This window comes from Choloepus didactylus, chromosome 10, assembly GCF_015220235.1.
Source record: "Choloepus didactylus isolate mChoDid1 chromosome 10, mChoDid1.pri, whole genome shotgun sequence".
Taxonomy (NCBI): domain Eukaryota; kingdom Metazoa; phylum Chordata; class Mammalia; order Pilosa; family Megalonychidae; genus Choloepus; species Choloepus didactylus.
In genome coordinates this window covers 86,433,362-86,460,559 of record NC_051316.1, presented here as the reverse complement: position 1 = coordinate 86,460,559, position 27,198 = coordinate 86,433,362, and the positions used below count along the sequence as shown (strand labels likewise).

Here is a 27,198-nt window from a genome sequence, read left to right as displayed (position 1 = left end):
TCATAAGAAGCTCAGAGAATTTGGGGATTTATAGAGAACGCTTACCTACCTTTCTGAATTGCCTTGTCCCCAGAAAAAAAATGTAATCCCAAAATGGATCCCTTTGCTATTCACATACTTCTGGGCCATCTACTTCCTGCCATCAATTTGAATATGGTTCACAAAGTACAAACTAATTTAAAACACAAGCCTCAGCCTTTGTTTCTCAAAGTAAAAGAAATACATGAACCCCCTTAAAAAAAAGAATGCCCCCTTGAACATCAAATCTGTCCATCAAATCTGTCCACAAATTCCAAACAAAGAAACATGGACTTAGAAAATTAAAGTCTCATTCTATGAAAATATCTTTCAATTATGAATTATCAAAGTACAAAGTGTTGGCTTTATGACTTATACAGTAATTTTTATGTAGTTGACACAGACCCCTTGACATGAACCCTGAGTCTGAGGAACCCAGTCTGAGAAACATTGCCCTATTCAAAACAGAAATTAAGAGTCTCCTGCCCCTCTAATTCTATGGCATAGTCTATCTACCCCCAAACTTCTACTCCTCATGAAAGCAGTGTGTCTTTCCTCTTCTGCACCCTCGTGACTCTGATAGCACTCGTCTCTTTTCTATTAAACTACAGGATCTCTGAGGTCAGAGTCTATGCCTGATTCATCTTTGAATGCTCTGCCACATTTTGTATGGTGAGTCACAATATGTCCTGATTGTCTGCTGGCTCAATGAATGGATACCAAATATATCTCTTTGGCTAGCAGTTGCTGCTGTCTCAGATGATCTATGTCTTTGTTCTTAACCAGTATCATAAATAATCCAAAAGTTTACAAACTGTTCAAATCCTACAACATGCCTGTGAGGTTTAAAAAAAAAAAGGCAAATATAGTCTTACATTTTCCCTCCTAACATGAAGTAATAATTACTGATAGTTTAAGGTACTGGGTCAGTGAAAGATACAAATATAAACATTATAAACTCCTTTATAAGCAAACTCCAATGTTACAATTTAGGTACTTTTTAAAATACAATCCTATTAAAAATTAACTGATAAATTATAACCTAAATGTTTTTCGTAAGTGGCCAATAGGTCTACCTGAACCCATAAGATCACAGCGTATAAATGACTATTTTGAGGACAAGAATCTTTATTACTTTTCATGCTAAGTACTAGAAAAATGAAATTAAATGAGTCAATTACAATAAGTTAACATAAAATAATACTTCCTTTTTCTTTCAAAAACCACAAGGTTTTGGTCCATATTAAAAATCCATTAAAAATTTATATTTTAAATTACCATATTTGCAAAAACTGGTAGTTCCTTAGATGCTAATAAAAAGCACTATATGAGCTATTACTTGTAACCCTAATATGACTGCCATGACTTTTGCAAGAAAAAGTCATCTGCTTTACAGGAAATATAAAAGCACAAAAGGAAAAAACTTTGGATATAATACTTGGCTAGCAGACTCATTTTGATTCTATTCATTTTTTAATTAATTTGAATATACCTTCTCGGGATTTAGATATTTGTTTTTCTTTTTCTAATTTTGTGTTTTAATTTTATGGAACAAATAACATATCTATGTATCTATATCAGCCAATTACGAGACATTATCAAACAAGGTGGGTTTTTCTGCCATGTTTTTTAGGACTCACCTGGTTAGATAGAAAAACAAATCATGGAATAAAAGTAGTTTCACAGAACAAAAAATTTTTCCAATACACTAAAACATCTGTTATCCCTAGAACTTCCTTTAAAAAGAAAGAATATTCTGTAGTGGGCTTAAAGTAAAACAGAATTGCTTTAAGTTCCCAAATTTTGCTCAGACTGTTTTTAAAATGGAATAATTTGAAGATTTGGGGTAGCAATTATAAGGAATGGGGCCAAATTTTATCAACAGTGCAATTATTTACTGAAGTGGCATATATGATTTGACTGTGTACAATAGTTACCATTTCATAAAAGATGCTAACAAATAACGGAAGTCCTAACGAAGTATCTTTAGGATAGCCTAACATAAATAAGCCTTCAACCTTATACTTCCTATAGTTATCTGAATGTTAATTCTAAACCTACTTTATTAGATACCTAAAGTCAATCCATCTTCAAGTTGAAAGAAGTTAAAATAGCTATTATTACCTACATTTTTAAAAATATTAGGTCAATAAATCTAGATATCCACTCATTTTAAGTTATTTAAATTATATGACCATCAGAATACCTGATACTGAGCCAGATGTTCAACATAACATCTACTCACTTCTTTCAGCATCCTTTGAAGTCCAATACAAAGTAATAAAATGAGAAATGAATTTTTATTTTAAAATCTGTCCTTTTCCACAGTGTAAGGTAATTATTCTGAAGACTTCTCTATTATTTTCCAAACATCTTGAGGGAGCGTTGAGTAGTAAAAATTGTATTTTTCTCTCAAAAGAAACTGTGCTTTCCTCTTTGATGAACAACAAATCACAAGGGGATGTTACTATTGATCCACCTCCTGTTAATTATAAATCTTCTGGCAACTGAATACGACTACCCCTTCATTTTTAGTTCTTAAAAAGGGGGTGGCGGGAGTAAAGGGAGACCGATTAGTTAGACAATAACAAAGCAGGTGAAATTTATCACCTGGTCAAAAATAAGGCTTTTCATTTGGAGGATCTAAATCCTTTTCAAATTAGAATTTAAAAAATAAGAAAAAACATACGAATAGACTTTGGATACACAAACAATAAAAATATCAAGGGCTATCCATTAACTATACCTGAAACCAATTTGAGAAAATAATTATATGCCAGAATCTGTATGCTCCATAATTATTTGGATCATAAAATCTTGAATAGTCAACTCAATAATAAAGCAATCTAGGTACCAAAAGACTTTGGCATCAAACAAAAGACTTAGCATAATGGTATAATACCTAAATATGGTATACCGAACAATCTTAGATAAATTAAGCTAGTCTTCTAAAAGAATAAATTAGAATAACAATAATCATACTTGCTTAAATTAATATTTATCACTTATTTTTAAAAAAGTACTCAATGTCAAACCTGAATCAGCCTATATGCATATTCATATAAAAGTGAATTGCATATGAAAATATGTATAAACGCATCAACAAAAAGATGTGTTATACAAGCAAAATATCTGTTCTATTTTAATTTTGGTTATATTCTTTGCTTTTAATTGAAATTAGCATCTCCAATATAATTTTTTGTAAGAACAACTTTTGTCCAGAATTAAATGAGAAATGTTACTCAATGAAAAACTCATTTTAACAAGAATTTTGTTAAGTCAAGGATCCAAAGCCACCACCAAATTAATAAGCAATTTAAAAGTTGAGTATGCTCCTCTTTTCTGAACTCATACAACTCTGCTTTTCTACTTATTAAAATAGCAAAAGAATCAACTTTCAGTCTGTTTCCCTTTAAATTAATGTTTGTTTATACCCAACAACAATCTTTATTCTAGAATTATCTTCCGCTTTCAATAGCTCAATCTAAATTTCTAATTAAAAGTTTTTTTTATTTGTGGGGATTTTGTATGTGTGCCTCCCGAACAATAATTACATATTCACAGCAAACTGGACATAATTTTAAGAAATATGTATAAAAATATGAAACAGATTTCTGGATATATAGAAGTATTATTTGATGGAATAGACTTTTTAGACTCAAGAAAGATAAAACAAGAGAAGGAAGATTTTAAACAATACACTTAACTTTTTCCATACTCCATGCCAATTTTCAATGTGGTCCATTTTTTAATCAAGGTCTACATATCTGAAAAGTTGATTACTTATTATTAATATTCTCCACAAATTTAAAAGCACTGCTATAAAACATTTCTTAGTCTAGTCAGCCCCTTTACTAATCAAACAATGAAACAAATATTACAAAACCAAGGCTGAGAAAAAATCATAATGAACCTCTCAGATGAGAAACTAATTGCTACTAAGTACACAATGGCTTACATTTAATCCTGTTAATAACCACACAAAAAAAGAAATAAAAGACTCACTTTTCAGTCATCTCTCTGGACCACTGGGCTAAAATAACAGCATGACTAAATCTGACATTGACCCCGTGGCCCTGCTAGGAGTTAAAAGAATTCCTTTGAGTCCTCTGAGGCCTGTTTTCAACTGCTCCAGAAGGGGTGGGCTAGCCATATACACTTGTTAGCCTTCTTTATAGTAACAGGTCAAATTAGAAATGGTCATATATACTGTAAGATACACCAGTTCTTACTTTAGACTTGAAATTCTAAAGTAGGTACTGAAGTCTGTACCCTACAACACTACCACACACAAAAAATAAATAATAAATTACTAATAGTTGGCTGATAGTGTCATAGATGAATGAAATGTAATTGGAACAGTGAAAATGTATCCAAACAACAACATATTACTGGAAACAAATTTTTAATGCAGAAATAAGAATATGCCTAAATTAACAGGAAAGACTGAAATTAAGTATAAAGACACAGCACTAAGATGAATCACTAAACTTTAGAAAAGAAAAATATCATGTATAAATTTTTCTAGATTTATCACAAATCCATTTTCAGAGAGGCTATTCAATTAAAATACACTTAATTCTTCTGTAAAATTTTGCAGGCTTTTGTGAATAAACTCACAAATAACATATAATGTCAAGATACTATAAATCAACCTGAGAGCAGTTTACTTTTTCCCTTTTATTCCATTAAAAATTTTTTTAATATACTTCATGACTTCCAACAAAGATATTAGCAACTCATACCCTCCTAACAAGTGATTTAAAAGAATTATGGTTATGGATTTGCTATACTTGATAATATTTCTCTAGCTCCAGTGTTATTTTAAATCAAGCGTATTTTCTTAAATAAAATAAAACCCCAGGCCTCATTCCTGTTTCACAGTCTAACCAATGAAAAGCCACAGAAACCAACCACTAATATATTTTATTTTATGTATTTGCCTCAAGATCTTACAAATATAAAGCATGGTTCCAGTTAATTTACATCAATATTTAAAGTTAGAAGTTCTACATCTTCTGTACACTGAAAGCCAATGTATGTCCTTTAACACCAGGAAATAAAGTTACTAAACACCATGGCATGCTTTAATTTTAAACTGTCTCTGTGGCAAAATATCAAAATTAATTTTACATAATTCCAATACTGTACTCCTAAAAGACCTTTTGTAATTTTAGCTTATCATATCAATAAAATCAAATACCACAGAGAAAGAACTATTTACTCAATTGAACACAGAGCCTAACTGAACATCAGCAATTATCCTCAAAGCAATATTCTATTAAACTGTAAAGGCTTAAATTAATTTAGGATAAAGACCAGAGTTAAAATGTTAATACTTTCACAATCAAACTTTATGAAATATGTCCAAGTTCAAGTGAACTCAGTAAAAGACAGTTCAAGCACTCTCTCACCTATAATGGCATAGAAGTATCTACCTGTCAGGTGTGGCAACATTTGGGGGAAGAGGTATTCTTCATCCCCAATTCTCCCTCTGCTGTCACCCCCCTATTTCCTCTCATACAGAAAATATTATTTTTCAGGAAATGCCCACAAGCCTTTAGAACACCAAAACATAAACACACCCCAAACATACCCGGCAATAAGAGAACTGCAAAGTATTACACAAACAACCCCAATTTAAAGTTCTAATTCAGAGCCTTTTTTTTCTGAACAGAAAACAACGTAATTTTACCCTCACTGGCTTACCTTCACAGAATTCTTTGGCCTAGGGAAAACATCACAAATAAAAGTATTTTCATTATACTTAACCATTAATTACCATACATGTTTAGCATTCAATTTTAAAAGAATCTTCCACCCATTGCAAAAAGAAAATAGAAAGAGAAAAAGAAATCCTACAAAACAAGAAATTTCAAATAGACTGCAAACAGGCATCAAGCAATAATGACCTTAAAAAAAAAAAAAAAAAAGTTGTCTGACAAATGTCTGTGAAGTTTTTTAACAGCTTAAAAGCACTTTACCAGTTTGTCTTTTCCTTAATAAATTTCAAGTTCTGCTCTACCATGCTCTTCTACTAAAGCCACACACAATAAAACCTGTACCATGACTTTAAGAACTAAAAGCATTTTTCAAGAACCTTTGCTAGTAAAATGTGTTAACAGAATTCCTTGTTAGTTTTAAGGCTTCATACTTTTACAGTTGGATCACCTCTCATATCACAGACAAAACCCTGATTTGACGTGCTGAATACAAGAAATAAATGTATTTTAGAGGTTATTATACATGAAAATGAAGCTTATAAAAACCCCTTTAAAATACAAATCAGAATTAGGGGGAATAATTTTACAAATTTATGAAGCCTATGATGAAAGAGTAGAAATTCAAAAGATTATTTTAACTGTCACTGTCAAACAACAGCTAACTAGACTATCCGGATATGTTTTCTTCTTAGTTTGAAACTCTAAAAGAAACTGCTTCTTGAAAAGTCATTTGACAGAAATTAAAATGTCAAACAATAACTAGAAAATAATAGTTACAATTAAGAAAATTCAAATGCAATAATTAATTTTGTTTCTTGTTAAGCAAAAAATCTGTAAATCTGCTTCATATTCAGGAGCACCAAAATCCACAAGAAAAAGTGTAATTAACAGACAAAGAAAGAAGGTCTGCCCCAGAAAGAGCATTTTACATAGATATCCACCAGAAAAAGTGTAATTAACAGACACAGAAAAAAGGCCTGCCCTTACTCAAATTTCCAGTGTACTTAACAGAAATCCAGAAAGAGCATTTTAGATATGGTATATAACTAAACAAACAAACCCTAAAATTAAACTGCCAAATTTTTCTTCCAAATTATATTAGGAAACATTTTTTTAGACTATTACTTAATAGTCTCTCACAACCATTTTTCTTCATAGATTAAGAAATTATTAGAATTTTTCAAATGGTAAAGGGTTCCTGTTATTATTTTATATTAATTTAATAAATACAAAATTCAGTTAAATATGCTACTGTATGGGGCCATCCTCAAAAAACAAATGTAAAATAGAAGTAGCTTTGTTCATATTAATTTAATATTTCAAAGTCTTCATATATTAATGAAAAAATATTTGGGGGAGATATGAAGAGTAGAAGCCTCTGCTTTTCCTTAATACTATTCATGAAGAGATCTTGGAAATAGTAACTAAATTACTCAATATTTAAATTGCCACAGCACTTCTCAAAAGACTTAACATTCAGCAGCATAAAGTTGTTTCTTTAAACAAAATTGTTCACATTTGAAAAATATGCCTATCTTGCAAGAACAAGCAAAATTTTAAAACTGGTTCAAGTCAAAAATGTATATTCCCAGTCAAATGTATATTTATGTGTATATCTGAATATATAAACACCATGGATGACAAAGAGGTAAGAGAAATCACATACCAAATTATAAGTGATTTTCAGTGACTCGCCTGAATATACAGTATTTAAATTAAAAATTTATAACCACCATTTACTGCTAATTAGTATTTCTAGTATTTAGCTTGATTCAACTGTAACACAACATTTTTATTTCATTATTAAAGTGAAAATGAATAGAAATTCTCAGGATTAAAAATTTCCTATCAATTTCATGCATAAAGCTAACATATCTTTTGAGCTCCTCAATGGTTCAAAAATTAAATTGCTACTGTTGTTAAGAAAACAAAACCAAGAACGAAATTAGTTTTTCCCCACTAGTCCCTATGGATCTAAGTACCACACAAAATTCTTCCCCATCTGCAAAACAAAACAAAATAACACACAAATAGATGGGTTAAGGAAGAAAGATCAAAACAAAGAAACGAGGGAAAAAAAATTCCTCTTTCCCTTTAGCAATCAACAAAATAACAAAAAAAGAAAAAGTGGAAAAGTCACCCAGAATATATGACCAAGTAAGCATGGGCACTCTTGCAGAAAACCAAGTCTGCAACCCAAAGCCATGGGAAATTTAAATTAGAGCAAACAGCCACAATAGGCAGGGAAAATCTGTATAGATAAAAAGGAACTGCTGAGGTTGCAGGTATATACTAAAGATCTTTTGAGATTGCCAAACTATTAGTTTTGTTAATTTTAAAAAATAATAAATAAGAAGCAAATCCACTTTATACCATAAAGAAGATAGCTTCTCCCCCCTTTAATCAAAATACATATTTTTACGTGACATATCTAAAGGAAGAGAAAGAAAAGATTCCCATTGTTTACCATTCCTTAAGGGTACATAATTCACAAATCTATCTCCTTCTATGTTTAAATAATTTTAAAATAATGAAGAAATTTAACAAAATGAAGAAAAGTCAGTAATAAAACCATTCATTCACTGATGATGTTAATCTAAATGGTGGCTCAGAAAGCTGAACATAATTCTTCTTCGACTAACCCATGAGTTAAATCATAACAAAGTTAATTTAACCAGAATGGTTTGACAATTAAATGATCTATGATAAAACCATATATTTCACCTGTTAAACCTGATAATAAAGGAAACGTCCAAACTAAAATATCTCAGAAGAGTAAAGGGACTAATACAACAATCAAAAAAGTCACAGTTTTAAGAACCAAGGCAAACATAGTCACTTTCCATCATTTAGTGATGAATTTTTACTAATTAACTCACCTATCCAGAACCATTTAGACTGATTATTATGAACCTCTTTAGGGAAGTATTTCATACTCCTAGAAACCAACCATACCAGATTAAAATGATTACTACACAGCATATTTATAGCAATATTTAAGCTCTATTTACTCTTTCCCCAAAATTTATATCATTCTAAAGGCAAACCAAAAGGGCTGGAGTCAATATACGGTACTGAACGAAGAGCAAAATAAATGTAATAGGAGTAAGGTGATATTTCAAATTCGTACTAAAACAATGAAATTTTTTTGGCTATTAAAATCCTCCTTAAAAGTGGGAAAGCTTAATGCCATATCTAAAGAAAGCAACTGACAAAAATTTACGTTTTAAATCAAACCACTTAACACTAAAAATTGGCTACTTTTTAGTGTTAAATGGTCTAACTTATAGGATTAATGTGGTTGTATGCCTTTTCTTTAAATAAAGCCTCCTTTCTTCAGTTAAATTTAGTTGCCGTATTTTCTATATCCCAAATTCCTCTCACCTGATTTTTTCCAAAGCATGAATTTGTATTACTTTAGTAATTTCATTTATCAGCCATGTTTCCTATATCGTTACAGTTTCTTATAAACTACAAATATGGGAAGGGTATTGAAAAGTTCTCTAGACTTGGAGCTTTCCCTCCCTACAGTAGATAATTCCATTTTAAAAGAGATATTTAGTTACGAAGCAAAATCAAATGTGACCTACTCACTTCAAGGGAATTGCCAATAAAAATGCTTTCTCTTAATAAGTAGCTCTACACAACCATTCTTTTACCTTATTTAGGCAAAACAACTGGAGTGGGGGGGGGGTTTACAAATGATTTTTCCCTGTAATAGAATTATGCTCTGTCTTCCCTTAAAATGTGTTTACAAAGGACAGGGATAAGAGCAGTGGCTCTCAAGTCCACCATTAACTAATTTTCAAAGCTATGACAAAACTTGAAATTCTATTGTCATAGAAATAAAAGTCACACATTTAGCAAGCAAGATCCACTTTAAAACAGTCCATTATATTACATTTATATTTGAATTCACATCTATATTACAAAAATCATTTCTTCCCCCCAAATTATATCCTATCCAGAGCATCAACAACAATCTGGCAAGGAAACTCAACAATACCTTTAATTTATAACAAAACAAAGATAAACAATGATTGTGAGATGAAAAAATTCAGGCTGAAAAATTTCCATTAAGTAAAAACTTTTACTTCATTATTAAATGATAACTAAAAGAGCATTAGTTCTCTTGATTTTGAAATTAAATATAAATTTAGCAAAATCTTAAAAACAGGATGTTCTACTTGGAGACATGGATTATCTGAACAGCCTTTACTCTTAAGGAGAAGGGAAAAAGGATTAAATGTTCCCCATACTGTACATCTTTTGAAAAAAGATTTATGTACCCTAATCATAGGTAGTTCACATCAAATTTACCTTCTTACAATAAAACTATATTGTCTATAAATTATACTCCTCTTAGACAAATGAACACTATATACAACAGATTATTTTTATAGCAAACAATAGGCACGGGAAAATTAAATTTAAACATTCTTCATCCAGAAAGACATCAGGATATAAGTTCTTATGATAGATAATGAAAATATTATCCATCTAATTTTATGCTTCTCCATTCCAAAAACTATGCAAACCTATAGATAAGGTGAGTAAATAATATTTTAATGGCAACTTAACTAAGCCAGTAGTTTAATAAACATATTTCAAGGTACTTTCTTATTAAGCAGTTTCCAATGATTTAAACATATATGAAAATTGAGTCTGTTACTAAAATAGCAAAAAAAGTAAAATTTAATTCTCTATGTACTTAACATTGTTGAAAACAAAAAGCTACTATAAATGAATTCAGACTAAAAGTCATGAACTGAGTTTGGCAGAATGCATACCTAAGTTGCTGATCAACACTGAAATCACAGAAATAAGCTACATACAATATCAACATCCCAAAATGTTATTAAAATCCAACCCAAAGCTGCTTTGTAATTTCTGGGGTTTCTAATGAGATTTTCAGTCTACTGAACAATGGCCATAAAAGGCTTTCAAACTTCACTCCATTCACAAGTAAAGTTGAGACTGAACATTTTTATTTCTTCTCTCCCTATGACAACTTTACCATGGAACAGTGAATAACACAACTCAAGTCATTATGCTAATTAGAAATTAAATAAAAAGATGCCTTTACAATAGCTAAGTGTAAGGTGACATGCTACTACTAGAGAAACAGTTAAAAAGTAGCTTTAGGAATTGTGTGCTTCAGGCTTACAAAAGCTGAAAACATCAGGGAGGGAGCTCCGTGATACTCGCCTCAAATGACTTAGTCACTGGATATCTAGCATGTGGCCATTTTTAATCATAAGGCAGAAATGAAGTTTCCCATATATTATGAAAAGTATGTCAAACAGCAACCCACTCTTAAGACCTATTAGGCCATAAGATCTCTTAAGAAACTTTATTTATTGAAATTAAGCTGATTATCTGATGAATGCAGAAAGGGGGAGGGGAAGAGGTTACCTTAAAAAGATTTTTTTTGAAAGCGGTTTAATTTATTAATGTTTACAAATGAACATAATGTGTTCCCTTCCTATGTCAAAAGATTATAAGGAGAACACAAGCTATGAAGAGCCAAAGTTATATTTTAAAACATGATCTACTTCGAACAGCCCTGCATAAAAAACATACATTAATCTCCTGGTTATTTCCTTTGACCATTCATTTGACGGAATTTTTCTACCTGCCAAAAAGTTGCATGAGATATCCAATTATGTTCAAAAGGATTTTTAAAAAAAGGAGATATATAAGAAGCAGGCAGAAAACATTTAAACAAAATCATAACCAAAACACTCTTCCAACATCATTCTGAGCATAATCATCCTCTCTTACTTGGGCTTCTAAAAAGACATTCCATTAAAATGTTTCATCAAACCAAACCACATATCAATTTAATTAATGGTAGAATAGCCTTAAGTTTCTTTTAGGGTTTTCAGTTTCTATTCATTCTCCCTTTCAATCCTATCCATTCAAGCGTCAGCTCAAAGATTCCTCAGTTGAGTCTTATACTTTGCCTATACAACGTGGTCTTGAAAAATCATCTATTACACTCATATGGAAATGATCAGTATTGTGCTGGGGCATCTCATATTTGTAGAAATGCTGGTTTTCAATTCTGGTATCACAGTTAACTTTCCATAATGTCATGCATTTTAAGGTTTCTAAAGTCAGGGATTACATAGCAATTCTTTTTTCTTCTTCTTCTTCTTTATTAGAGAAGTTGTGGGTTTATACATGGCAATTCTTGAATCCCAACAACATTATAGTGTAGTGGCTTGTACACTGTAAGCACCCAATAAGATTTCAGATTTAGATTAAAGTTTAATTTCAGATTTAGGTTTAACGTCATAAACTAGTAGATCATAAAATGTCACTAAATCAATAAAACTTATTTAAGGAAAGTGTCAAACCAGAGACATGTTGCCCAAAAGCAACTTGGATGCACAATAAATTTGAAAATACAATTCAAAAAAATCAAGCTGGAGCTCTATGTCTATGCTCACAATAAACCAAAACATATCTTGTAGTTACAAGAGTTTTGTCAAAATATTTTCCTATTACATTAAAATTTAGTCTATAACTGCCTCATTTTAACTTTATAACTTTAATGAAATAAAACATATCATTTTACCAAAAAGAAATTAAGCTATCCAAAGCCACAGCTAGCCAACTGCAGAGCTAACCACCACTAAATGAGAGCCGATGCCTATTAACCATATTTAGAAGTGACCTTTAAACTGAGACCTGAGGGATGAGTAGGTATCAGTCAGGCAAGGTAGGCACTGATCCAGGCAGAAAAAACAGTATATGTAACTAAAAAATTAAAATAAAATAAAATATGACAAATTTGAAAAACCGAAATTGAAACAGATAACTCACTCTACTCAAATTTTAATTAGTTACCAAGTCTTGGTTGAGTGCCTAATAAATGCCAGGCATTCAGTGACTGCCTCTAGATGAGTTCTTCATCCTCTGAAACTGTATCCAAAACATACAGTTTTGGAAAATATATGTACACAAATATATGTGTATATTTGTGGTAGGAAAGAAACTTGACAAAAACAGTTAAAAGACTTACTGCCCTAAGTCACTAAAAGCATTATTTTATTCCAATTTTAAAAGCCATGATTTTGCTTTACTCAAGCCACGATTTCACTTCAAGTAGTACAACGTCAAGAGCACTACTCTATGAAAAGCACTAGAAGTTCAACTAAATTCACCTAAGACTTGCTAGTTATCCACTCTGCACCAACACTGACATACTAAAGGAGTTAAGTGCCAAACTTAACATATATATGAAGGTGCTTTATTCTATATTAAGGCAAAAGTTTATACCATATCAGCCACATACTAGGAATATGGCTTCTTTAACTCCTAAAAATGCTATATTCTTCATTCTTCAAAAGATATTTTCTTTTTAAATCCTGAACCTATTTAATCTTTTACCAAATCTAAACCTTTTAAAATTACTAACCGAAAAAAAAATATTCAGACAAGGAATAAATACAAAGCATTCTTCTGAAACTCAAATTTAACTATTATCATTTGTTTAAAATATATTTTAAGGCTGTAACAAGTGTATTATTCATTATTTTAATTTACTATTCACTCACTTTTGAAAACTGTTTATTACATATCTAATGTATCCAGCTCAGATTAGTGCAGAAGATACAAAACATAGTCCAGAGTCCTAGAAATGAGAACTATCTTTATAGACTACTGTGGACTGATCGCCAGGATATACGGTGAAGAAAAGAAAACAAGGTATTGAAAAGTGCGAATAACATGCCGTTTATTTAAGAAAGGGGGTGAAATAATATGAAAACATATACATACTTCCTTATATTTTTTAAATGTAAGGACAAACCATCAATTTTCTTTCTTAATGGTGATCCATAAAATGAAGAGAGGGAACAGGGTAAAAACTGGATAACAGACAGACTTCTTTGAATACATTTTACCTTGTTTTGTTCATTTGAATTGAGAACCTTATGAATATTTTACATAATAAAATAAAGTTAGATTTTTAAAAAGTAATCCTGAAAAATAAAAATAAACAGATTAAAAGCAAAATGAAACTAATAAACCTAACTTGTACCCAACTGGTGTCATAGCCACAGGGAGAGAAACCTGACTTTAATCCAGCTTCTAAACCTACCTACCAATTCACAGGAAATACAGGGACCAGTGGAACATGTTAAAACACCACCATAAAATAGGAAACCCTACAAGAAAAATAATCCAGTTAGCACAATTAAATGGAGGGAAGGAGGGAGGGAGGAAGGGAGGAAGGGAGGAAAGGGAGGAGGGAGGAGGGAGGAGGGAGAGAGGGAGGGAGGGAAAGAGGGAGGAAGGGAGGGAGGAAGGAAGGAAGGACAGACAAGGAAGGAAGGAAGGAAGGAAGGAAGGACAGACCAGAAGAAGAGATGAAGTAGGTACCTAGAGATTAAATGAGGCTTAAATTATCAATCATATAAATTAAATGAGGCTTAAGTTATCAACCAGTTGCAACACACATATCTGATTCAAACAAACTGTAAGGAGAAAAAAATTTAAGAGTCAATCTGGGAAATCTGAACACTGGCTACCCGATGACAAAAGAATTAAGGGTAATTTGTTTAGGTGTGATAATGATATGATTCGGTGTTTTAGAAAGAATCCTTACCTTTTAAGAAATACATATGAGAAACACACATGCTACTGAAATGAGATGGTATCTGTGATCAGCTTCAAATTAATACAGTGGAGTGGAGTTACAGATAAGAAAAGATGGTCAGAGACTGATAACTGTTAACACTGGGTTATGGAACGTGGAGCCTCATTATAACTTTCTGTTTTTGCATACTTTGAAATTTCCATAATAAAAATTTTACTAAGAGAAAAAGTTAACAATGACTCCTAGAGCTAATAATGCCCCTTTGCTATCCAGGAAAACATGCTGCTGATTATTATATAATTCCTATACCACAAATACTCTCTCCCCATCACTTGGCTGTCCTATGTAACAAGCCTTCTGAAACTTGACCCCCTCACAAATTAAAAAACATGCTGATTTCTTTTGGTCATCTTTTCTTTAATCAGGAGATCTGCCTTCCTAACATGAGATTTGCAAGTCACTCCTAGTGAGGATAATAAAAGAAAGAAGGAAAGTAAGGGTTGGGAATTTAAAAAGGAAAACAATTGTCATAGTTTTTATAAAGAAACCTTAGATAAGACCAAAGAAAGTGAACAAAAAGAAAGCCAAACCTTAGAAATAAACTCCTACATCTCCTAGATCCCTCAGTAGAGAAAGCTGAGAACCATATGTAACAGGCATGAAGCTCCATGTTTTGGCATGAACTTATTATAGTCACAGAAACCATCACATAGTTGTATGTACTGAGGAGAGCTAGGCTGAGCAGGTTAAAAAAGGATTATGTCCCTAACACCTCAATGGAACCTTAAGAAACTCATGAACAAATGCAATTCAGAAAATCAGAACAACATTATACAATTTAATAAAGAAAAGAAAGGGAAAAAATGCCTACTGTTTATTATCTGTCAAAACAGAAAAACAATTGTCAAAGTCGAAAGTTTCCATAAGAGCAAGAGGTGGTGCTACATTCACCACAAATATATTAATAGTAAATGTGTTTGTATTAGTCTTCCCATAGGTTTATGCACTACCTCAAATTCACTAATCCTATTTTTTTATAAGGTGTTAAGTTTTTCAGCCACATTTATCACCAGGATTTTGAGACTTAATTCCCAGGGTTAAGAAGAAACTCCCATAAATTACTTAGCTTCCTCTTACATTTTGTCTCTTCAATAAAACACAGAGCCACTTAAGGCTAAGACTATGTATGTCTTTTAACCACTTTAAATCCCCAATATAACTTGCATTCAACATAAACCAGATATTCAATAATGTCTGATGACTTAGCAATTAAGGGGAAACAAGGTAATGTATATATCAAGGAATTACACTAAACCTATGAGACTTCTGCGTATGGAGTATGGAAAAAACCTGCTTTCAAGAAGTTTGCAATCTTTTCTCTTATACCATACTAAAGTTTTATGCCACAGTTTTTGGGGTTTGTGGACAGAACAAAATAATGGCTAGTGCTGCTGTTTAACAATCAGCACTTCAAAAGCAGGCTGGAATTTCTACAAACTTCCATGGACATTAAAGACTTTTATATAAACTGAATCTGATCTATCCCCAAAGCTATTTATGAAAGGGATAAAAATGATTAGAGAGTAACAACACACTCAAACATACGTGATACTGAATATATTGCTTATTAATTGGAAAGAAATAGGATTATGGCATTAGCAGATCAAGGAAATAAAAGATTATATATCTGAATATTTCTAAGAGTTGGTAAGAGTCAAGCAAGTTAATCTGAAGAAATGCAAAATTTGTTTCAATTTGGCTGGAACAAAAAAACAAATCCTAGGGGCGAAGGGTAGGGATAAACAACACTATGGATAATAAAACATACACTGAATGTCTGGAATTACTTAAGTCTTTTATCAAATACTTTTACTAATGTTTCTGAAAAAGTGGTATAAATTTATACACATACATACAAACTAAACTTGGAAAGGAATACATACCTATAAGGACGAATCAGTTTCTTTAAAAACTAAAAATGGTTGAAAGCATAAAGAAAATGTGATGCAAAAAAGCCATTCTAGAAAAACGCAAGACAATACAAACTACAAAATTTAATATCGCAAAAAAAAAATAGGAGAAAGAATCATAAGAAATAACAAACAGCCTGCCAGCAAATCAAATAGGAATGTGCAACATGGCATGTTATTGTACAAAACAATGCAGTTAATTGGAACCCTCATACATTGCTAGTGGGACTATTCAATGACAGGCAATATAGAATAGTTTAGCAGTTCTTCAAAAAGTTAAAAACAGAATTACCTTATGACTCAGCATTCCAAACCTTGGTATCTACCCCAAAGAACTGAAAATGGGGATTCAAACAAATACTTATACATAAATGTTCACAGCAGCACTATTCACTATCCAAATGGTAGAAATAACCCAAATGTCCATCAATTAATGAATGGATAAACAAATGTGGTATAAACAATGGAATATTATTCAGCAATAAAAAGGAATGAAGTACTGATACTTGCAACAACATGGATGAACCTCAAACACATTATAATAAGTAAAAAAAGCCAGACACAAAAGGTCACATTTCATATGATTCTACTCATATGAAATACTCAGAATAGGTAAATCCTTAGAGACAGAAAGCAGATTAGTGGTTGCCAGGAAGAATGACTGATTAATGGGTATGCAGTCTCTTTGGCAGTGATGAAAATATTTTGGAAATAGAGAGAGGTGATGGCTCCACAGGATATGAATGTACTAAAGAAGCCACTGAATTGTACACTTTAAAATGTCTAATTTTATGCTATGTGAATTTCAGCTCAATAAAAACAAATAAATACAAATATACCCTTTAAGGCAATGCAGTTTAAGAAGAGACATGCTTCTTATCTGTTTATAAAGCACACTACTAAAATTGTTTCCCTACAAATTCTTTACATATCTCATTACTAACCTTCTTTTCTTCATTCCTCTAAAACATACTTAACTAAATCCATCAATCCCTTTCCTCCAGAATTCTCATTTCATATGGCTCAGCCACTCCCCACCCCATCCTCACTGTCCCTTTCATTTTGCCCTAAGAAATACTTGTTCTGTCCTAAGTCAGCTCCCAGTTAATCTGCTCCTCCTTGTGTTCCCCATCTTTATGACCATGAAGTCATTATCAATTCCTTCCCCTATTATTCTCATCCAATGAATTATCCAGCTATGTCCACACTACCACCTAAAACTCTCAAATTCACTTTCTCTTTGCTATCTCTAGTTTAATGCTGTTCTCATACTTTCAGCCCATATTAAAATAGAAACCTGCCTCCCCCACCCCATCTTGAAAACGGCTAGCTCTGCAAATAAACCTCCACACAGTCACCAGAATTCTTTTCTGAAATAAAAATGCAAGCATGTTACTTCACTGCTTACAATCTTTCAATGACTCCACAGCTTCCAGGATGATTCTTTAAGGCTGACAGAGAGAGCCCTTTTATGATCTAACCCCTAATGGCCTCACTAAACTTACGTTACCTCACTCCCACAATTATCACCTTACCAGCCAGACTAAACTACCTGCCCATCCCCAAATCCATCATGCATTATAATTTGCCTATGTTTTTGTACACGCTGTTCGTTCGTCCTCAAACCTACTCCATCCCCACCCCCTCGTCCTAATATCCCTCTACGGCTAGCATACTAATAGTCATCCTTCAAAACGCAACTCCAGAATCCTTGTTTCCAACAAGTCTTTCCCAACTCTCCATTTTGAAAGAAGTATCTTCCCATGTTCCCATGCCATTCAGTATTTTAATTATTTGCTTTTTATAGGTCTCCCACAATATACAGTGGCTACTTTAAGACTGTCTTTCCTCTCCACGACCCAATACTTACACAATAAAATTGTAATTAATAAATGAACCTCCTCCACATGACTCCTTTTTAACTGAAACCTGACTTTTGCCAACAATGCCATGTAACAAGTAATCCGCTCCCAAGGAAATCTTATGTCCAATTAGCTCCCCTCATGTCAATGAAAAGGAAAAGGGTCCCCTCTAACCCCTGCACCACCACTCCCACTCCAGTGCCACACCATGTCAATCATCTATCTTCACTCTATTTCTCCTTTAGATACACATCATCAGTTAACTCAACCTCTCCACCACTTTTTCATCACCATTGTTTACCATACTCATAACACAGTTCCCAGTTGCTCAACGACTTCAGTGACTAGCTCATGCTTTTCCCAACATACTTGCATGCTGCCACCAATTTCAGCATCTCTGCAGATTCTTTAGTGCAAAAATAGAAACCAGCAGACAGAAAGCTCATCTTTTACAATTAATCAAGCTTTCTTTTCAGTATATTTAGACCTGAAATGACAGTAACATATCCAAATAGAAATATTCAATAAGCTGACATGGGGCGCTCCAACTCAAGAAAGAGCTTAAAAAAAAAAAAAAAAAGAGATGCCAATTTGATCATGACGAACACAGAAGTGATCGATGAAGAGGGTAGAACTTCAGGGGATGGCAATTAAGAGAAAGAAGAGTAAGTGAAAGTGCTTGTTTTGATCTCCTATAATTTTATCCCTAACAGTGGATCATTTGGTTTTATTCCTCTTGCTCCAGGCTGGCAAGTACTCTGGAAAAAGTTATGAAAGCCTTCAGAGCAAGTTCATTACAAGTTCTACTGTTTTAATTTTGACTGAATACTACTTCTAAGCAATCTTTTTATTCTCTTATTGCTGATTCATTAATGCAATGATTTCCAACCTTTGAGCTTCAGACGCCTGGGGAGCTGCAGAATTAGTTACTGCAATGAATCCCCAGAGGCACATATTATATGAAGACTATCTCCCACATTTAAGTATTAATATTTTTCAAATATATAGACACTGTTGTGGTTAATAAAATACGAAATCATCTAAGAGAGTAGTGACTAGTACTTTTTGCTTATATGCATTTTCTCAATTAACAAATAGTAAAAATACAACTACATGTGGGGGTCCACAAAACTGTTTTGAAGTTAGAGAATGTTATCTTCAAAATACTGGGAACTTGGACATGATTCAATCCATAACAATCCCTTACTACATGAATTCCTAAAAGACATATGTCAGTAAGAAGAAAGTTGAAGCCAGAGGGACTGAGATACAAGAAGGAATAATGAGCAAAGCAACAGACAAATGTTGTACAGATTATTAAAAGTATTATCCTATATGAAATGATAATAACTAAATTGGAAGAGTGTTAGAAAAATGTTAGAAATAAAAATATACTGAACATAACAGATTATGGTGATGGTAAGACAGCATTATGAATGTAATTAACATCAATGAATTGTATACTTGAAAGTGGTTAAAATGGGAAATTTTAGATTCTATATATTTTAACTGGAATAAAAATTTTAAAAAAATCAAATGCAAACTATGGACTATAATAATAATTTTCTCAATTGTAACAAAGGGACCACACTAATGCAAATTGTTAATAATAAGGAAAGCTGTGTCTGTGTGTGTGTGCAAGTAATATAGGAACTTTGTACTTTCTGCATGATTTTTCTGTGTACATACAACTGCTCTACTATAAAAATTTTTTAATTTTAAAAATATACTGAATAAAATGTAACATAAGAATATAAAATTATGTGTGTGTGTGTGTGTGTGTGTATATATATATATGTATATATATATATATATGGAACCAATGCCTTAGAATATTCCCCATAGCGCTTTAACAACCTTTCTACATTATAAGCTTCCCTGCCCATTTCCACACACACCTCTGCTTTTATTTTTCCAAGAAAATCAAAAGCACCCTCCTAAGTACCTTCATCTACCTGTCTCATCTCCTCAATCCATCTGAATTTATTCTTTCTTCTCTACCTCTATAAATGTTTGAAGTTTTTACAATTAATGTTGTGCCTCCTTCCTTTTTTAAGACTAAGTCATCAACATATACACCCGATCCCATCTCTTACTGGTCCCTCCCTAACCCATTTTAATCTCTTGCTGAAAAATGTCTTCCCTTCTACCTAAAAGCATTATTAGATCCCCCTTATTCTGAGAAAACCTGATTCTGGTCCTATGTTCTAGCTACTACCGTATTTTTTTTCTTTTTGCTGTCAAACTTCCAGTGCCAGCAAACTACAGCCTAGGCCACATCCTGTTATTGTAAATAAGTTTTATTGGTACAGCCACGTCCATTTCTTTAGATATTATCTATGGCTACTTCCACACTACAGGGGCTGAGTCAAGTAGTTAGAAATGCTATGGCCCATTTAAGACTAAAATATTTACTATATGGCTCCTAAAAAAAAAAAAGAAAGAAAGAAAAAGTTTGCTGATCCTTCAGGCTCCAAAGCAGGGTCTACGTTCAATGCCATCATTTTCTCTGAGGACAGCAGGGTGCCATCAAAAATTCTGAGCAACAGTAAAGTACCATGAGTAACAGGGCATTTCAAGACAACTAGCTTAATAACAGTGTGCAGGGCAGATTTATAAAGGAAGGAAATCATTTAGGAAACATTTCAATATTCTAGGTGTCAGGCATAACAAAGAGAATATGAATGGAAAGGACTTTTTAAAGGAACAAGCATCAAGACTAGTTGACAGAGGAGACAAAGCTAACTCCGAAGCTGAAATCCTCAATGATGTGGCTCTCATAATTTGCATTCTCTCCTACAGTCTATTGTAGACTTACAGCTCTTCACAGTTCCTGCCTTATTGATTGTGGATTTCCTAAAAGCCTAATTCTGATTCCATACCCTCTGCATACCAGATACTCCCCATGCTTATTATCTGGCTAGCTCCTAGATGAACAAATCACTTAGGAAGAGGCAGATCCAGTACAGTTGGCAGAATGACAGTACAGGGCCAATGCTGGATGTTGATGGAGTACTCACCTGTGCGGAGAGAGGGGGGACTAAGATTTCAGGTCCAGAACAGGCTCTAGCCAAACAGGAAGAAGCAGCTATGAATTTGTTTACAGCAAAGCAGTGTCTTTGGTATTCTGACATACTCTTTTCAATGTTCAGAAAAACCACCTTTAGAGTAGTCATTGGTGAGGACTTAAATGGAGCAGACCCTACTGGTCTTTTGTCTAGAAAAACCAGTCTTCCTGATTAAAGGTGATATTATTTTTCAAAATGGCCAATATGATACTAACCTTCATTAACAGAGTTTTCACATCCCACAAGGTTGAGAAGGATATCATCATCTTTATCATCTACTTCACATCCCAGAAGCATCCAGCTTTCCACATTATCACTTTCTGAAATGGTGCTCTCTTCCTCTTCACTTGAGCTGACCTCTATAATCATGACCTCTCGGAGCACACCCGATTTCTCTTCAGGTTTAGGTTTCTCAATACCCCTCTTACATTTCTTATCAGACAACTCAGAATGGAGAGAAGCAGGAGGACCTCGGGTCTTTTCTTGTGCTTGGACTCTAATATTCTTTCTTTTACATCTATAAATACTATCTTCATCAGACAAAGTGATGACCTCTGACTCATCAGATAGTTGGATGACCTCACTATCTGAAAGGACAATTAGGTTCTTCTGATTTGGTTTACTACTTAGTGCTCTGGAATTCCCAGAGTTCTTTTCTTCATATTCTTCCTCCATGGTGATATTACCAAGATCTTGGGCATAATGAATTTGGCTGTAGAGTTGAAATTCCACCTCGCTATCAACACTCAGTTCACTAGATGACTCTTCACGATAAAGGTCATCTTCATATGCTTCTACAGTCTCATAACCACCAAACATCATGGAAAATCAGTAACCTTGATTCTGTAAAAGACAGAGACATGCAAAGAATGTATTTTAAAAGCTCAGATCATATGTGCTTAGTACATAATGATGTCAGCCCTTAGAGCTAAGTTCTGCATGAAGATCACAACTTTTCTCAATGGCGTATTAAAATACCCTTTCTCTTAGAATACCTTTTGCACAAGGATTTCTAAACCATATTATGACCTACTCTAATAATGTCCATCCCTCTCAAATGAGAATTACTACTGACAAATAGAATTATAGTTATTAATAGAAATATTATATTTCTCAGGTTATGTTGGAAGGGAAAAACAGGCTAAGACTCATCTCTGCAGACGCCAAACACATGTTCTCCAAAATGTCAAAAATCACAAAAAGATTTTAAGAAGCTCCCACTATTACAATCTTCCCTCATCTTCTCCTTGGTTCTAGTTCTGTATCTCATGTTTTCAGGTATACATTGTCATACAGGAATACCGTTTCAACTATGACTAAACTCCATAATAGAAAATAATTACAAAATTCACTGTTCTGGTGGTGATTTTCATTCATAAATAAAAAATTAATCTCAAGGCATTCTAATCCTTGACCAAAGGAATCCATAAAAAAATCCTGGTTTATTTAAATGCTAGCTATAAAGTTGTGTATGAAATACAAACTTATCAAGGACCTAAAATTGTGGCAACACTCAACAGCTTTAGGAATAAAAGCATAAACAGAAACACTTTAATTTCTTACTATGAGAATGTTAAATCCTGCTCATCCTTCAGCTCAACTTAAACTCAGTTTCTCAGGGAGGGTTTCCCTGACCCACCAGGCTAAATTAAGTAGCCCATTTATAGGCTTCCATAGCACTTTGTATTTCAAAGCACTCATCACATTCCTAATTATTTATTCAACGTAAATCTCTCACAAGCACAGATCACAAACCCCAGGAGGACAGGAACTGCAAGCACTTTGTTAAGCAATGGATTCTCAAAGCCAAACAAAAAGTGACTGGCATGTAGTGGGACCTCTTTAAATGTTTGTGGAATTAATGAATGAATAAATAAATGAATATTATCAGGCATTTGTTCTTCAGCCCGGACAAATCTAACATGTGCCTAAAATATGGAAATGACGATGGATGAGTTTCACAATTGTCTTCAACTATCCCAAGTCTTAAGTTCTCATATCATGAAGCAAAAATCTACACAAAGATGTTTCAATTAGATACAGATGGAATATTGATCAAAATAACAACTATTTATTCAAAAATCAGGGACAGACTAGATAACAATAAAAATGAGAATTTATTCCTCTACTCTACTTTTAGCTATAGACACAATTAAGAAACAACAGTAGTTTTTTAGTTTCCCAATTCTCTGCCCAAAATGTCAGGGTATAGTTGTGATGATACGACCAGATGATGCCCAAGAGTCACATGAACAAGAGTCAAAAACGCACTACACTCATGCCGCGGTTTTGCTTTGTTTTTTTGTTTTGCTTTCCAGAAATAAACCAAATTTTAATGCTTTTTTCTTCTAAAAAGCACAAAACACCTGTTCTCTTGTTGCACTATGTCCCTCAGATTGCTACACTGCTATTATCATACAAGTTGAATGTGACTGTCCGATTAATAATCCTTATAGCATTTATCACTTTATATTGAAATATTAGCCTCAGAGGAATTCAAATAAAAGATGAACCTTTCCTTTCTATTTACTAGATAAATTAATTCTAAAAGAAGTCAAAGGAATTATGCTACCTTCAAAATCCTCACTGGATCCATCCTGAGGATTCAGTGTGGACTTAAGATAAAACATAATTCCAGTGCAGCGAAGAAAAAATTAAAGAGCTAAATTACAGAGTTACAAATTTGCACTACTCTTGGAGCCATCCCAAAGGAAAGGGATTAAGAAAAGAGCCATAGGCACACCTGTGAACATATGCCAAAAATAAACTACAGAAACATAATAAAAAACTGACTTCCTTGAGTCTACAGGTTTATCTCTTTCCTTGAAATATAGAAAAATGAATTTAACAAGTTAGTCCCCATGGCCTTTAAGAGGATTTTGTACCTTCTGTACTTGAAAATTGTGCTCAGCATAACCTGCTCTCTTCTATTTAAGTAGCTTACATATGCCAGGGTTAAGGTTAGCCTGAGGCTGTTTTGGTTTACATTACTACTTTAATTACTTTCAAATGCATTTAATTTACTTTTTTAAAAAAAGTGTATACTCGGAGGATGAATACAAAATATGTATCTCTTAACTCAGAAGGCTTTCTCAGCTTCTTGATGTGTCTATACGATTCCCAAGCATAGTTTAACTAAATACCATAAGGGCACAAAATTTTAAATCTGGGACTTTTCAGATTATCTCATACAACCTCCTCAATTTACAGATAAGGAAACTGACATCCAGAAAGATAATACCTACCCAAAGTTATGAAGCCAGTTAGGAACACAGTTGGACTGACAGACATTTCCCTGACTTTCAGTCAAGTGTTCAGTAAGATTTTTAAACAAAATTAAAAATAAATACATTTCAAATATATTTTTTAAAAAAAGAAAAAATCTTTCTTCAATGCTATATTTGCATGGTTCTAACACCTAAATTTGCCACAGAGATATCCACTTGACTTCTCAGTGGAGTATAAAAACTATGAAAGAGGCATTTTAATTAGAAGGAAAAGTATATATCTTAAATTTGTCAGTTTACCACCCAAGAGCCTCCCACCTTGGTTCTCAAAAACCCATAGCAATCTCATAACCAAAAAAAGATGATTCTTACGTAAGAACCTAAAATATTAATTTGGCAATGAAGCTTATCTAAAGAATAAAAATGGCACAACAAACATAAAGCATAGGAAATAACTGCAAAGACCCTTACCATTCAAAAGAGGCAACAGTATTCATTCACCGAATTTATTTAAACTAGACAACTTAAGACTTATGTAAGCTTTCAGAATCTACTTACACAATCTTTAAAGCCAATCTTCCTGTCCTAATAGTCTGCCAACCAGTCATTCCAGACTTTTTGCTCTTATTTCCTTCCGGAACACTTTTATAAAATCATTAGCCTAGATATGCCTTCTTGTCAACACAGGCACCCATCTCACGCAGACTTAAATCAAACCCACATCTGGATTTTAAATCCACAATTTTCATTGGAAAGTGATTAAGAGATAGTTGATTTCCAACTTAAGATTCCTGACTTACTCTTACTGAGCTTCTGACACAGTGACAGATTTGAAACACAAATAAGTTGCCTGTAGTATTAAAGTTGCTGTCCATTCACAATCACAAATCCCCTCCTGTGATTTTAATCAAATGTGACTGGGGTAGAAAATCCAAATGGGTGAAAGAATGGTCACAAAGTATAGGAAAACAGAACAGAAGATCTTGGGGGGAGAAAATAAAAGCTAAATTTATTCATACATGTTCCAGCTGTTCTTGGGACATGTAAAGTCATTTCAGGGGAACTAACCCTAACTCCAAACACTTCCTTCGCCACATTTCCCTCCACCCTTTTCACAATCTCCTATCCTTGTAGCTGTCTTATAATCCCCATTTCTTCTTCCTCAGTTCATTCCCCACTCTCAGATTCTCTTGAAAATAGCAATACTAAACTCTCCCAAAGCACAATGCTGTCTCAAATATACATGCAGTCTACTTCAAATTCTTTAGATGTGGTAGCCTAAGTATTCAAAATATAGTCAAGAGCTTGAAGGGACTGAAAGTTATCAAATTGAACGCCCTCATTTGTACATGGAGAAACAGGCTCAGAAAAACTTACTCACTAAGCTAAAAAAAAAAAAAAGAGCTAAAAGATGTTCTAATTCAATCCAGTACTTTGAAATAAATGTAAACTCTCTAGAGTCACCAGCGCGTCAGTGGCGGCCGCAGCTAGAACCTAGGCCTGCTGAATCCCAGCTAGTTTTTCCACTGCACCAGCTACTCTTTTTTAAAGTTGAAAGCAACTCACAAGGAGGTGAGGGATAAAGGAAATCTTAGTGAACATAATTCAAGTCTCCTTGTTTTACACAAGGGAAGGGGCACATGTCCCGAAAATTTTTGGTTCCACTACTGCAGCTGATGCTTCTGACAGAAGAGCCTGGAGTTGAGCCAGCACTATTCGGCCCCCTCAGGCCAGGCTCCCTCTCCGCACGCCTGGACCTTCGCGTTTATCTGACTGACAGGATTCCCCAAAAGACAGGAGAATCTTGGAGCAAGGGGAGTAAAACGGGCAGAAATAGCATCCCCCACCGAGGTCGCGGGAGCCCTGCCCCCGAATCATGGCCTCAAGACTCGGCGGGGCAGAGTAACGCGGACATCCAGTGACAGCATGAGGCTGAGAGGCCACAAGCCGCGCTCCGCGCCGCCAGAAAAAGGAAACCGATGGGGGACACCGAGGCCGGCGCGGGGGACACACGCTAGTTCCACAGTTCGGCGTGCGACGCCGAAGGTAGGTAAGGATCTCCCGGCTAAGAGCGGCTCGGGGTCCGTAACATACATACTCACTGCCGCGGCGGCAACCAGGAAGCACCAACCAGGAACCAAAACTCGTAGAAGGACGGGGAGGGGCGAAGACAAATGAGGTAAAGAAGACGCGTCGAAGCGGACCCGGCAGGAAGGAAAGCACTTCCGGGGAAAACGCTGCTCTCGGGAGTCATCTTTTCGTCCCCGCCCACCCGCGGCTCCTGCGTGCTCATGCGTAGCAACCGTTAACCCTTTCTCTTCCCCACCGATAATCTTTCGATTTGCCTTCTTCCTTTGCTCCTTCCTTTTCACGGCTTTTTTCGGAGATTGCCAGGCTGTGCCTCTGATGGGGGACATTTTTGTTGAATGCCTTACATGGAGGAAATGCTATTTACCGGGTAAAAGCATGGTGCGGCAAGCGCCCGTCTGTGCCCCAAGAAAAACTACAGCTCCCATCATGCCTTGACCCGGCCTCCGGACGGGCTCCGCCTCTTTCCCTCTAGCTAAGGGGAGAAACCCTCCGAATGCCACGTGGAGTGGGAGTTGAATCCATAGTTGGATAGCTGGCGAGGGCCGGCCCGGCAGGGAGCTTGGCGGGTAAACTTGGGCTACGCCAGTCAGGGGGAAACCTCTTTGAGAGCGCCGGAAGTCTGAGTTCATCT

At 34.2% G+C, this 27,198-nt stretch overlaps 1 protein-coding gene across 6 annotated transcripts in view; it reads right to left on the bottom strand.

The window, feature by feature from the left end:
• ZCCHC7 (zinc finger CCHC-type containing 7) overlaps positions 1-26,822 on the bottom strand; it is a 284,890-nt gene extending 258,068 nt beyond the window's left edge. Inside the window, exons 1-2 of one of the 6 annotated variants that reach the window (XM_037798105.1) lie at positions 26,803-26,822; positions 21,465-22,092 (exon numbers count right to left, since the gene is read on the bottom strand). In XM_037798105.1, the coding sequence (XP_037654033.1) occupies positions 21,465-22,071 (607 nt within the window). In that variant the 5' untranslated portion in view covers positions 22,072-22,092; positions 26,803-26,822. Of the gene's footprint in view, positions 1-21,464; positions 22,093-24,494; positions 25,773-26,570; positions 26,745-26,802 lie in introns of those variants that run through there. The other 5 variants (XM_037798103.1, XM_037798102.1, XM_037798104.1 and 2 more) reach the window with 5 other exon arrangements.
• Positions 26,823-27,198: the final 376 nt, after the last annotated feature.